The following is a 14877-nucleotide window of genomic DNA, read 5'->3' as shown; positions in this document are numbered from 1 at the left end:
TTGCCCGTGGTCCACCTAGCTGATTCACGGGCAATTATTTTAACTGCCTCCGTGGCCGAAAGGTTACCATGCTGGACTGCCACGCAGAGGTCCCAGGTTCGATTCCCGGGCCGTGAGAAATATTTGTACGGCCTATTTCTCTCGTGAGTATGGGTGTAATTTGTGGTTGTCTACGTGTGTGTCCATGGCACCCGCGACAGTTTCCCTAGTGCGGAACATATTGAGTGTATGCGTTATTACTATTATTATTCTTCCTGTGGTTCACCTAGGAATTTGAACTGAGCATACAGCGACGAGCATCGTATCGTGAATAAAGCACCCGTGTACTTACGCCAAACGGTTTTTAAGAATATAACATCCGTTTCCTTACGTCTATTTTTGGGGCTGTATTCACGAACTCTTATCTTTATTTGATAGGTAAGCAAATTACACGTGAAATAATCATATTGATTGAATACTACTGCTCATTCGCAAGCAAGAAAATCGGTTACTCTTTGTAAATAAAATATACGTATTAATATAATTTACAATATTTGCTTCAAACATATTCGATCGAGACTACCTGTAAGAAGTAAACAGGTCACTACCACGGATTTTTGGCATCCAGTACGCAGAAGCCGTAAAAAACCTTATAAAGTTTTTGTTTCACTAGTTTTAAACTCCGTACCTTAATAGCAAATTTTGAATATCACATGGAATCTTATTAAAGAAGCGTATACGTGTACTCGTAAGGGGCAATCCCCTTAAATGATTTGTGGCGTTGTGAAGACGACTGTCAACAAATTTTTCATAAAAATTACTGTTCTTATTTACATAAATTACATTTTCATAAATGCACTATGCGCTAGTGTCAGAATGTTAATTTCACGACAAAGTTTCGCTTGCTCACCACTTGCCTGCTCACACCTGCTGTTTAAAATCGTTGTAGGTATTCTGCAATACTGTGTTAATTTATAAAGGTTGTTAGTTGAAAGCAGATTCTTTAAAATGTTTTTATGGTCCCAAACCTTCCATTTCAGTGCCTAAGCATGATATGGTGGTCTATCTGATATACATATTTCAATGACCATGCAGGCTAGTGTATATTAACAATTAATATTTATTTATTTATTATTATTATTTATATTAACAATTAAAACAAATGGTAACATTTAAATAATTTTATTACATTTTAATGAAGATTGTTCTACATTGCACAGACAAAATAATTACATGTATTCTGTGTATTTAGGCATCTTGTTTTTGAACAGGAGACCTGTATCGTTAGCTCTCGCGTTGTAGCCCTCCAAGAATTCGAATTTGGGGTGTGAATAAATAACCTGCGAACAATGAAATATAATTTTGATATTTTTTATTTACGCAATTTAGAAATCTAGTTTATAAAAAAATTAGAATGTAATTAAATAATGATCAAGGACATGTCGCACATATATATGGAAAACTATTTTTTTGCCGTAAATAGAAAGTGACGGCACGAACAAGTCGTGCGCCTAATGGTAAGCGACACGCCTGTCCATAACAGTCGCAGTACCACAAGCTCTGAAGCTTTAATTCACAAAAATCTGAGGGGCTCTGCCACTGCGCCCGACACCCTGAAATATAAGTTGACAAGTCCCATGTGTCTGTAATTTCACCAGCTCCCGTACTCTTCAAAACCGGAACGCAGTCAAAATGAAAGTAAAATTTTTACACTTCAAAACGTCATTGTTAAGCTACATTTTAAGCTACTGCTCGTTCACTACGTCGACCTCCCTGAGAAGAACGAGCAAGAAACTCTAGGGATTGCTCTTTTCAAATAAACTTAAATACACTTTGAATCATAATTGTGAACAATCTAGACTCTTGTTGTCTTTCCCTACTTCTTAATCTAAAACATACTCTTCAATTTTGTAATGACTTTTCAATTAAAATACTTTTAATGTAAGTTTTAAACTTAGGAAATGACAATCTTATTATATTCTCCGGAATGTTACTGTAAAAACGTATACAGTGCCACATAAAAGAATCGTTTACCTTAGTTAAACGAAATCGTGGTACCATGAGTTTGGACTTAGTTTTAAGATTAATATTATGAAAATCTGTTGTCTTAAGAGGGAGCAGAGGAAAAATTCCTAATCTTCGATTTGATTTTAGAGGGGTATATCCACTTTAAAGTTAAAAATAAAATATTGTATGAGTAACTACACGATATATTCAAGCATAGACATTAATCAGAAACATAAAACAATAAAGTTTCCTCGATAGATAAAAATCATGAAATGACCTCTAATTTTCACATTTTTCGATTTATCCTCGAAATGCTACAGGTTATTAGGACAAAAATTAGATAATTAATTATATTTATGCATGATCGACAACTGTCACTACGGACTTTTTTCAATCCCCTTTAGTTCCCTTTAGTTTTAAAGTTATGCCGCTAAAACGAATTTGGTACTTTTAATGCGCAAAATTCAACATCTCCTGTCGCATGTCACACGAACTTCAGGCATATATTTGTTTCACAAATTTGGGCGGAGCCAACGTCAAGACTTTTTTGGCATGAGAGTTCTTAATGAAATTATGTGTATTTTTACGGGCATACAAAATATTCGAGTAAAATGTACTGTGATGCCACAGTCATGATACCAGTCTCCTTAAACTTTTCTCTGAGAGAAACCCGATAACCTAAACGGTACACAGAACAAATCGCTGGTTTTTGCAACACAAATATGGTTTGTATATATGCCGCTTTACCCCACATGAGAATCCCGTAGGACATTATACTATGGAACTAACTAAACTAGTCTAGCAGTAGCAACATCGGTAAGCTCACGTATTCTACGGACTGCGTATGCAGCAGAGCTTAATCTGCTGGCTAAGGAAGATATATGTGGAAACTATTAAAGTTTACTATCTAAGGTCACTCCAAAAAATTCAGCTTTATTAACAAAGTCTAACTTTTCTCCATTTATTTCTATAATTGGACTAGTCGATTGTACATTAGGTAATTCAAATTTGACACACTTTGGCTTCTTGGCATTAAGCAATAAATTGTTAACATTAATAAACTACCTTTGAAAGGGTATCGTTGATATTATCATAGTTAATGTGATGTCTGTCTGTTTTAAAAATCAAGGATGTGTCGTCAGCAAACAATACTATGTCGCAACGGTCCTTGACAAAGAATGATAGATCATTAATATAAATGAGAAATAAGAACGGTCCAAGTATTGAGCCCTGAGGAATACCCATTATTACCGGAGAACCCAAGGAAGTCACAGTAATGCTTACATTACTGCTTGGCGGTAGAAATAGGTAAGGTAGTAATACTTTCCTGGACGAACTCTTTCACAAGGAGCTCTACTGCCACTACGTATATTGATTAGCTTTATAATAGTTACTTATCCACTTATAAACGAGAAAAAAGAAATTGTTCCATTTAGTATTTTTTTAAACTTTCAAATTGTGTTTTCTCAATTCCATCATCTTTGAGTTACTGTATGTAATAAACACTTCAACTGTGTGCATAATGTTTAATTGATAAACATTATGATAAGCATATCTTCGAATTAGTTAGAAAATGTAGAATGTTGTTGAACCAACACGACGCGTCCAAACTATAAGGCTCAATTTACATTGCGGCAGAATGGAATTGAATCGAATATTTGTAATGAAATTGTACATAGCAAAAGGAACATTATGTCAATTGTACGTTAACAAACTACATACGAGTCAAAAAACAAGTCGCGCGTCTTTCGATGAATTTTCGCGCACGCCCGGGAATTTCCGCAGCTGCCTAGGCGACGCAGTTTGACGATACAATACGACAACGAGAAAGCTCGCGAATGCTCGAACTTCCAGCGACCGCGCGCGCCTTCTCGCGTAACGAGGCGAAATTGATGCTTCCGTTCCGCGGCTATGTAAATTCAGTCTAATGATGGAATTACTTCAACCTAAAAAACGGAAATATATCAGCTTTAAGGCTGCGTTCTGGTCACATTCCAACTAATAAATTTTTTCATATGATGGGTTTTAAACCATCCCCATAGTACGGTGCTTGCAATAAAATAGAGGATCTGTATCATGTATTGGTGGAATGTGACCGTAACGTAACCCTGAGGGGTACAATGTTTGGGAATGTATGTTTATGCAACGGACAAATGAATTGTTGGCTCAGAAAGCCTGTATGTATTGGAGCTCTAAACTTGTATAAGTTTTTGAACATGTTCCTTGAGTATGGAACCAGTATTCCTCCCATGAGGCTGACATAGTCACTCAAGGTGGCTAAAGCCTCAATTAAAAGCAAGTACATAAAAAAAACTTAGAAAACTCACACATAATTATTTCGTACTCTTGGTGTGAAGGCCACATGTGGTCATACGTAAATGCGCTTTTATCACACAAAAGTCATAAGAAGTACATGAAATAAATTATGTAAAGGTGAAATATTTCTCCTATTTAAGCATAAAAAGTTATCAATTAATTTCAATTGTAGAATTTTTAAACCTCTCCTGAAATGTTATGCACCAAAGGTGCGAACACCACGGCAAAACTTTTTTGCTCAACATATATCAATCCATACTGCCTACATTTTGAGCAGCCAACCGCGGCGACTCAAATTCATTTATCCAGCCACTTTATGTTAACGCAAGTACGAATATTTTTGGGGCCAACTTATCTCACTATAATCACTTTGAAATAAGGTAATCGCGATATTTAATCGCGAATGAACCCTTACCTGTCTGCGCTCGTAGTCATCGTCCGGCGAAGTAATTAACTCGGGGACATCAATACGAGGGATTGCAAATAAGTTCATCAAGTAATGTTTCTGGTTAGTGAATTTCATTCTCTGATCAGCCCATTCCACTTCTCGTGGGAAACGCCAGTCCTTCATCTTTGGATCATCTCGCTCCGTATACTGGTCGAAGTCGAGACGCTCTATGTCTTCTATTACCTGGAAATTGAAAGACGCTATTTAAATGTTTTTTTCTTTATGGTTACTGCATTTTTTACATGGCTCCATTAAAATTACTTTAAAATACGACTTCGATTTCATAGGTCAGTTGTTTTGTCTTACGATGCAGTAAAGCCATTTCCGGAAATCAGGAATTCGAAAAAGTAATTAATTAATATTTGGTGATTTAACAACTCTATGTCGCTCCTTGTAACTATAACTATACATGTATCTACGCATGTGGAACACCTTTTTCCGACTATTGTATATCACAAACTAGCTAACTCCTGTCAACAGGCTAACTGTTTCTCAATATTAACTTTTAGTTTCATTATGGCAGCTCCCAAAATAATAAACATAAATTTTGCATAATGAATTGCAGACAAATTTTATTCAGACAAGATTTATTAATTGTAGACATATATAGTTGAACATAAAATGCAGTAATTTTGTCTTGTGTTTTTGTTCTTTGGTTACTGAAAGCAAAACAGTACACTGTACATACTAACCTAATTGGCATAGTTTGTGTACAAAATTGGCACCATGTTGAAACGCATGTAACAGAATTTTGGTTTTCATATAAATTATCAAAACTATCATCATAAACAAACTCAAACATATTCTATTTGCATTTTACCATGCTATTAATGACAAATTATTTTAACCGTTTTACCTACTCTATGACAATCTCTGGTCGAGTGGCTTGCACACTGGTTTGTAATGGTGTTGCCATCTTTGAGGGTCTGAGTTCTATCCCCGAACCGGGTCAATGGGGAAAAACTAACTAAAAGTTATAATATACAATATACGATGGTACCACAAACACCCAGACATTAGATAATAATATTTTATAGATATTAATATTATACATATAAGGTTTGTGTGTGAAGTTTGTGGCACCATCCGTTTTTTCTACCACCATTATTTTTCCATAACACAAGTGCTTCATTTTACTAGATAACTTACTATGGTATCAAGGCAATAATATCGTCGCCTTACTTTCTCAAAATCTTATGTTAAAGCACAAAGTAACTAAAATGCAAAAAATGCATTGCATATAGTGCGTTGATTTGCATTCTCGTCATATTTAAGAAATTAATAATAGAAATAATGCTAAATCATCTAAAAATATTTAAAAAAATATTCTGGTCAATATTCTGGCTAATTGTATCTTGTAAAGTTTTGCAAAATTGTCTCGAAGTCTATTGCACCACGCAAGGGCAGTGATCCCTCCACCCGCTTCACCGAGCGATACGTAATCTTTCTCGATCGCTTATTTACTTATTTTTTTTTAATTATGAACTTACTATTTATTTACATTGATTAGAAAAGTTGACTGAAAAAAGTTTTTTGTAACTTAGATTTGGTACTTACGAACTTTAGGTTAGGGTAAGTACCTAGCTTCACAGCTATGAAGAGATTCGCACGTGAGTTTCTTTTCAAAATTAGACTTCACAACTTTGAAAGCAGAAACTTCGACACTCGTATCCTCCGCGTAAACTAAACGTTTCACATCATGCCATAAGAATAGACACGCACTTGTACTACCAACTCTTTTTTTTGCACTACTAACTTATTTTACTTTTTTTTACTTACTTTACTTTATTAACACTTGTTTACATACCAAACCACGTGGCATTTCGTGACAGACTAGAGTAGAATGTATGTACCTTTACGGGATGTCAGCGTGACTTGACGCAGTACTGACAGCTTCTTTTCTACCAATTCTTATTTTAACATTTAAGATCATTGTTCAAAATGTTTGCAAGTGCTGTGCAAGTCAATTACCCTTGGAACAAATTTGTTTACCGCAATTAAATAAAAAAATAGGAATTTACGATTTTATTTTACTGATTTGGGTTAAGTTTCGGATATAGAATGACCTCTGTAAATATGACGAGAATGCAAATCAACACATTGTATGCGAATTTGCAGGCTGATTTCACATTTGATTTACTTTAAATTCACACACTGGCTTTTACCTATTCTTAAAGTAAAACATCCAAATGAACACCCTTGATAAGAAATTTAAATATAATTTTTTGCCATCTCATGAATAATTACTTTATAAGATGTGTTTTGGGTGAACAACTGGTGAAGAGGGCTAAAACTCTATATTCATAGTGAGGTCTTTCCTCTCATTATGAGGCCACACAATATAGTAGAATAATATAATCATAAGGCCGACATTGACACCCAAGTGTTACAGGCCTTATTAAAAATAAGAATAAAAAAGTGTTTGAGAAAGTAAAGCATTGGTATGCTAGATTACTTACTATGGGATCAAAGCAACATAGCGATGTTATTGTCTCAGATAATGTTGTGTAAAAAAGACAATATTTTACCAATGTACATTATACATATATACACATACATAGATATTATAGGCCCTTCTAACGTTTTTCTTAACAATTATATTGTAACTCACCACTTCAACCATGCCGCCACCGCTCCAATCATAAACCAACAATTCGGCATGTGTGGCAATATCACGCAAATATTTGTTCTTGTACACACGGTCCATTTCGCAAAGAAATTCCTGAGTTAAAGCCTGTCCACCCACTTCGTGCTTGTACCCACGGGTTTGGATAAACTTGGTTACCTGTAGATGAACAAGTCCAATAACATTATAACATTACTATTTATAAATAAAAAATATTCCTATTTATTACAAGAATTAAGTCTCCTTCATTTTCACCAGCTAAGTAAGATGTTAGGACCTTATCAAAGTAAAAAAACAAGTCATGTTTATTAAAATTTAATTATTATTTTTGGAACAAAAATGGCTCCATTGCCAATCCATTACTTTTTAGCAAATGTGGTGGAGTGTTGTTTTTGCAGATACAGTTGAACACTAAATGCATTTACATACCGACGTGGGAGTGGAATTTCTTAAAGATACCTTAATGAGTCAGGTCCAAATTAACAAAGATATGAATAATTATTTTTAAAGTTTGTGTTTTTATACACTATAAACTCATTTTCTTCAATTTTCTAATTAGGACATTTTGATTGCAAAGGTTACATATATTATATACTTTCTAATGTAACATCTAAGGAAACAAGGTTATTCAATTAATAACAAATGGACAGGCATTATTTTACAACCATACACAGTAGCATAATATCAGAGGAGGCATACGCAAACTGGTCATTGATTTAATTGTTGTATGTTACATATTAACGCAACTCACTAGAAAAGGACAATCTTTAATTTTAAGATTCTACCTTGAATGTACTGTAACTTGTTATTAATATTTGTAATAAACAGTATTAAATTTTTTATTTTTTTTAAATAATTAAGACGTGAAATATATTTAATGTAATTTTAATTAATTTTTGTTTTATATAATAATAAGTTACTTAATGACAAAGGAATTGTATGGGTATATAGATTATTAAAAAAACTTACCTTATCCACAGGGACATCTAAATAAATAACCAGATGGGGCCTCAGCAGTTCTTCAATAGTATTCTCCCTCAGTTCATAGTACACTGACCGAACCCCCCGGCTAATGTACTTGCATGTGTGCATAGCTTCAAGGAATACAAAGTCAGAGTATGGGGACCGCTCTAGGACAACGCCTTGGCCAGTGTTTAATAAATGAGTCAATGCATCAATGTACTGGCTGTAGCGAGCAATATACATCATAATTTGGAAGTTGCCCGCCAAACGGTGCGTTGGACAGAGATTAAAATCAACATGGTCAAAAGTCCTAGTATCTTCAGGGATTTGGCTGTTGAATTGGCGTAAATCTTCACCCTGGCGGCAGTAATGAATATCCATTGTGGCTTCAGGAAAGTGCTTCATGCCGAGGTCAATGGCTAGGCATCTCGCGAAGTCTGTTTTCCCAGACGCGCAAGGGCCTTCGACAATCACTACTTTAGAATTTTCATCCATTCTATGAGTCGTACGATCGGTTAAACTTTTCAACCAAGTGTAGTCCTTATTAACATAGTCGAAAGGATGTGGTTTAGGTGGCGGCGGAGGAAGGGACTCCCTCAAAGCCTTGCCTTGGATATTGCGGTGCTGAATGAAGGTGCATGCTGCTATTTTGCCTGTTTGACTCGGCGCGATTAACTTCACAACAGCGGTCTTTATCAAACAAGACATGTTGAGTTGAGGTACCACGTACTATTAGGTACCTGTAAAATAATTTCATAATTACATTTACACTCAAATGAAACGCCTAATTATAAATATAAACCTAAATTCTTACCCCAAACTAATTCTATCAAAACAATAAAAATCGTATCAGATTTAGAAAATTATGACATAACCATTCCTTTAGAGATGCACAATGTGCTGTACATTACAATTCGATTATTACGAAGATTTCAACTGAATTCGATTTGGCGATTTTTATGTACATCGATTCAATATTAAGACGAGTCGAATCGTCAAGTTCGTATTCAAAATTTAAACAAAAGCTTCGTCTTATTAATTTGTTTTGGTCAGTCATTATTAATAATTCTATGTAGGTATTGATAATTATTTTTATCAATGAAGCAAGATCTGTTACAGACAACTGTTGACAATTTACATTCCCCGCATTGTATAGGGTACATACTAAACAAATAATGAAACATTTATTCATCATAATTCATAACTGTATTTCAGTTTTATTTTTCGTTGTGATTAGCCGCGTGTAATTGTGATTTTGAGGTGGCTCCGCCGATTTAACCAAATTTTGGGGAATTTATCGCTCCCTTAACGAACAATAAAACGACCTCGTGAACTTCGTGAACAGCGATATAATTATAATGTTTCGTGGTTTTTACAAATAGCTTTTTATCAAACCGGGCAAACAATTTGCAATCGCTGACATAACAATTTACGTATCTAAATACTGTCAAACATTTTCGGCAAGTGTGACACTCTCCTTGGCGACACTCGTCCAAAGAGACTGCCACAGCCAGCCGGTGATAATAGGCGGCGTCTAAAGCCGCCACAAAATGTTTGGTCCAAAAATGCAAAATATGCCAGTGTGTCGTAAAAACAGAAGGCAGTACCACGAACTTGGTAATCACATGAAGAGACACCACTCTTTTTTCGTAAAGTACGGAAACGGAAAAAAAAAAGGAATACAAGGATTTGGACTTTAAGTTAATATATATTAATCACAAGTAAAAATATTTACGTATTATTACAGCAGTTAAATTATATAATGAAAAGATGTTTTATTTATAACAAATCGAATTTTGTAACCATTTTTAAGAGATCGATTTAAAAAATCGATTCAGAAACAAAAATCGTGCATCCCTTCATTTTTCCATCCGACTCTAAAGATGCGTTCATTTCCAAAAATCTTAAAATCTTTTTGTTAGATTCACACATTATTACAATTTCAGATTTGTTCTGCTAATACAATTGGTATGTTCATAATCAGTATAATATGAATATACTCAGTAGTGTTAGATAATGAAAACAATTTAGAAGAAATGACAATTATTCTTAATATTTGAATCCGTTAAAAGTTAAAAATACTTTATGAAAACGATGGAGGCATAGAACAGGGCATCCTTAGAGGATGGAAAAAAACAGTTTCCTTAGTCTGAGGGGCCATCACTACAATTCCAACAGCTGTCAGGTGTTCTGTGGCTGTCAGACTCCTTTTTAGTCTGTGCTCTTCACACGATGCCATGTGTCGATTTATTTTGTATTATAAATCATAACTTTTCTCAAAATAACTAAATTCACGCTAAGTGAAACAAAATATAATTAAGAATGGAGACAGAAAATATCAGTGTGGATGATTTCCTACCTGCAAAAAACCCTATAAAGCTTAAAACTGTCAAGCGGAGAGCTGTTTCGGAATCTGGCGAAGGTATGGATGTGGAAGAACACAATGGTATCCAAGGAAGGCCCAAACGCTCTCGCTCGAAGGCAAAGAAGTCAAAGAAAAACGCTGAACCCAATGAAAGCAAAGTTAATATGAGAAAAGTAGCTGTTCCCGCACATAGGTATATAACCTCAAAATTTTATGTGTTTTTCACCAGTGCATGATATTATTCTTTAGTAAGTTTACTCTCAAGAGTCGACACAGCAGCATTTGATAAGATTCTAAATATAAAAGCAATAAATTAATTAGTGAATTTTTTCTGTCTAAATAAATTCTAAAAAAATGTACACCCACACATTCTAGTTTCTTTGCGAAATTTAAAATTGGAACGACTTTCTGAACTTCTCGTTTCTTTTCTCAGATACACACCGTTAAAAGAAAACTGGTTGAAAATATTCACACCAATTGTAGAACACCTCTTGCTGCAAGTTAGGTTCAACACAAAGACACGCAATGTCGAGATCAGAGTTGGTCCAGAGACTAAGGACATTGCCAACTTGCAAAAAGCGGCCGATTTTGTTAAGGTACCATACTGTTACTAAAACCAATTAATTAGAAAATAATATTTAGTTTTAAACTGGTACATGGACGTGCACTTAAACATGGTGGTGCATGGATTTTCCTATCATCAATGGAAGAAATAGTTCTTCAACGGGCAAGAAACCAAATCTTACTTACTTCCTTTGGTGGCAGTGACACATAGTTGGTCTAGGTCTCTGACACCAGATTCCGCCACATCTGCTGGTTGGTACAGGTACAGCTGGAGCAATTAAGTCCTGGAAGAACTTAAGAATCTTGGTACTAGTGGCTGGAAGTAGCAGTTTCTGAACCAAATTTACTTGACAATTTGTAAAGAAATTCTTATTATTTAAACCTTCACTTAGTACTTTTGCAGTATGACTAATTTTGTTGCAGGCTTTTATCTACGGCTTTGAAGTAGAAGACTCACTGGCTCTCCTCAGATTAGACGACTTATTTGTTGAATCATTTGAAGTAAAAGATGTAAAAACCCTTCAAGGTGATCATTTGAGTAGAGCTGTTGGCCGATTAGCTGGCAAAGCAGGCCGTACAAAGTTTACAATAGAAAATGTAACGAAAACTAGAATTGTATTAGCAGACTCTAAGATTCATATACTGGGAAGCTATCAGAACATAGCATTAGCTAGGCGAGCTATATGTAATCTGATAATGGGATCTCCGCCTTCAAAAGTATATGGGAATTTAAGAAATGTAGCAAACAGAGTCGCTGAGAGATTTTAAATTTTAATAAATGTTTATTTATATTTGTTTTTTTTATTACTACATCTTTAATAAGTGTAATTACACAGTAGTTATTAAAAGAATCACTTAGTATAGAATATAAATTGTTTATTCAATAAAATAAATACTACTTTAGAAATTAACTAAAAACATAATTTAACATCCTTTTATCTTAATTTAGTGACTTATTTCACTTTCATTTTGCAATCAGTTGAACTTTGCTGTAACTTCTAATCGTAGTGCCACAAAGTCTAATGACAGAACATGTTATTGTTGCCGCTCCTATATGTATTCATAGACTGAAAAACAGCACTATGCTGAGGCTTCATCCTTTTCATCAACATTATAGAAATCAGAATAATTCCTAGTTTATTAGACACATGTCATGTTGTTTTCTATGTATGTGTGTGTTTGATGAACAAGTCCTATTTAATTCAGTGTTACTGTGATACAACAATATAAAGCCTTAAGATCTATAACAATTAATGTAATTAAAATATATAACTATTTAATACAATGCCAGGGTGAATGGTCTTTTCTGTTTGCTGTTTGTACAACTAGAAACAAGCCAATTGTGTCAATGTAGTTGACTATAGCAGTATTTTGTATTTAAAATGTCTCGGCACACGGGACAGGACAAGTCGGGCGTCGTAACTGAGCGAGGCGAAGGTCCAGGGCTCCGCGGCGCTCCACTCAGCGCAGTACACAGAGTCTTCGTGTTGCTCGTACGATTGGAGGACACCATCTTCAAGGCTGTTAAATTATCATTATTATATTTATACAGTGATTTACAGAGAGGGTTACGGAAACAGTAGATTGAGATTATCCATATCGACTTGCTCCTGGCGCCTCTTTCGCTTCTTAATTGAAATGCATTGAATTAAAAGTACTATAGCGTAAATCACAATTAGATATCCAAAACGTAAACAAAGAAATGTCATTGTCAAAGAGTGAATACAGGTGAGCTAAAAATTCTATTTTTATGAAATGGGAAGAGGAGGAAGTTCTCATTTTCTACAATTTTAATTATCTATTACTTGTAATAGAAAATATTACAAAAAAACAGAAACATTGCAAATTACTGTCAATAAGCTATCGAACGCACATCAGTGTGTTGATTTGCGAGTGATGTAAGAAATTAATAATAAAAATAATGCTAAATCATCTAAAAATATTTAAAAAAATATTCTGTTTAATATTCTGGCTAATTGTATCTAGTAAAGTTTTGCAAAATTGTCTCGAAGTTGTGTGCACCACGCAAGGGCAGTGACCCCGCCACCCGTTTCACCGAGCTATACGTAATCTTTTTCGATCGCTTATTTGCCTATTTTTTAAATTATGATTATGTACTAGTATTGTTATAATTTACTATTTATTTACATTAATTAGAAAAGTTGACTGAAAAAAGTTTGTTGCAACTTAGATTTGGTACTTACTAACTTTAGGTTACATGAAACTATTGCTAGAAGTACCTAGCTCCACAGCTGGTGGCTGGCTCCGTAATGGAGGCACCACCAATTATGCAGAGATTCGCACGTGAGTTTCGTTTCAACATTAGACTCCAGAACTTTGAAAGCAGAAACTTCGACACTCGTATCCTCCGTGTAAACTAAACGTTTCACATCTTGCCATAAGAATAAACACGCACTTGTACTTGATGGATCACCATGCAGGTTCTGGGGAACCTGGTAGTGGTTCTTTTTTGCACTACTAACTCGTGACAGATTAGAATAGCATGTATGTAAATGTGTCAGCGTGACTTAGACGGAACACGGGAAGTAAGGGCGACTGATCTACCAATCGCGCACTCTCCCGCCGTCGCTACCCGCACCCCACCACCAAATAGATCTAAAATACGTTTCTTTCTGCGCATTTAAGGTCATTGTTCAAAATGTTTGCAAGTGCTGTGCAAGTCAATGACCTTTGGATCAAATTTGTTTAAATTACAAATTTAAAAAATTAACAAATAGGAATTTACGAAATTTTTTTTTTTCGATTTATTTTTTTAGTGATTTGGGTTTAGTTTCGGATATAGTGACCTCTGTAAATATGGCGAGAATGCAAATCAACACGTTGTAACCAGAAATAGAGACGAAATGACATTTAATTTGTCTGAAAGCTATTCTGTTGACAACTGCGCTCCGATAACAATTGACGGGTGTCGTCAATTGTTTAACTTCAAATCGACTAGTTTAACTTGAGCTTTGCTTTAATGAACGAAAATTGATAAATTACATAATTTAATATTTAATTACTGATGAAATGTGATTCCGTTTGTTTTGTATTTAGATGTTTTGGTGCTTTTCCCACACCACCGAATAGAACAGCCTCCCATAGTTAGAGATATTATCCTTATTATAATGAATACAGAATATTTTTGGAATATACGGAGACGTACACATATCAGTTGTTGGCACTGTATTATTTCAGCATTCCAATTTGTGATTTCAGCGCAAACAATAGTTCATATTTAGAAGTGATATCAGTACCATGTGACTGATAAGTTGCCAGGGATGGAGGAACCTTATTTCGGTTCTATTTCTGGTTAAATACTCGATAGGAACGTACTACGTTGACTGAAAACTTTCGAGTTCGAGAAACGAAGCACGAATTACATAGATGACACGATAAAATGACGACACAAAAAATGTTTTAGAGCCCGATTGTGTTACCAGTATCATACAATTATTTACGGATCTTAAACATAGTTTTTTAGTATAATTTATTGTATTAAACGAAATTAAGTAAAATATACATATTGCAAAATGTGAATTGTTCTAGAATCATAGTGATTTAAGAATAAGAATAAGAATAAGAATAAGAATAGTTTATTGCGTAAGC

General features: G+C 34.6%; 3 protein-coding genes across 3 annotated transcripts in view; 1 reads left to right on the top strand and 2 right to left on the bottom strand.

The window, feature by feature from the left end:
• Positions 1-1166: 1166 nt before the first annotated feature.
• On the bottom strand, positions 1167-9062 carry LOC113239798 (NADH dehydrogenase [ubiquinone] 1 alpha subcomplex subunit 10, mitochondrial). Its single transcript, XM_026476936.1, has 4 exons — positions 8346-9062; positions 7362-7535; positions 4718-4933; positions 1167-1319 (listed from the first exon to the last, which is right to left on the bottom strand). Exons 1-4 carry the CDS (start codon positions 9045-9047, stop codon positions 1209-1211), a joined length of 1203 nt encoding a protein of 400 aa, XP_026332721.1. The 5' UTR covers positions 9048-9062; the 3' UTR covers positions 1167-1208.
• A 1490-nt stretch (positions 9063-10552) lies between these two features.
• Positions 10553-12036, top strand: LOC113239835 (RNA-binding protein pno1). Its single transcript, XM_026476976.1, has 3 exons — positions 10553-10897; positions 11138-11300; positions 11692-12036. The coding sequence occupies exons 1-3, from the start codon at positions 10662-10664 to the stop codon at positions 12034-12036; spliced, it is 744 nt and encodes a 247-aa protein (XP_026332761.1). The 5' UTR covers positions 10553-10661.
• A 495-nt stretch (positions 12037-12531) lies between these two features.
• LOC113239770 (EARP and GARP complex-interacting protein 1) overlaps positions 12532-14877 on the bottom strand; it is a 26455-nt gene continuing 24109 nt past the window's right edge. The window contains exon 9 of the mRNA XM_026476881.1: positions 12532-12789. Within this exon, the coding sequence (XP_026332666.1) occupies positions 12627-12789 (163 nt within the window). The 3' untranslated portion in view covers positions 12532-12626. The remainder of the gene's footprint in view (positions 12790-14877) is intronic.

This window comes from Hyposmocoma kahamanoa, unplaced genomic scaffold (assembly GCF_003589595.1).
Source record: "Hyposmocoma kahamanoa isolate Upper Pololo Valley unplaced genomic scaffold, ASM358959v1 116, whole genome shotgun sequence".
Lineage (NCBI taxonomy): Eukaryota > Metazoa > Arthropoda > Insecta > Lepidoptera > Cosmopterigidae > Hyposmocoma > Hyposmocoma kahamanoa.
This window is presented reverse-complemented; position numbering and strand designations above follow the sequence as displayed.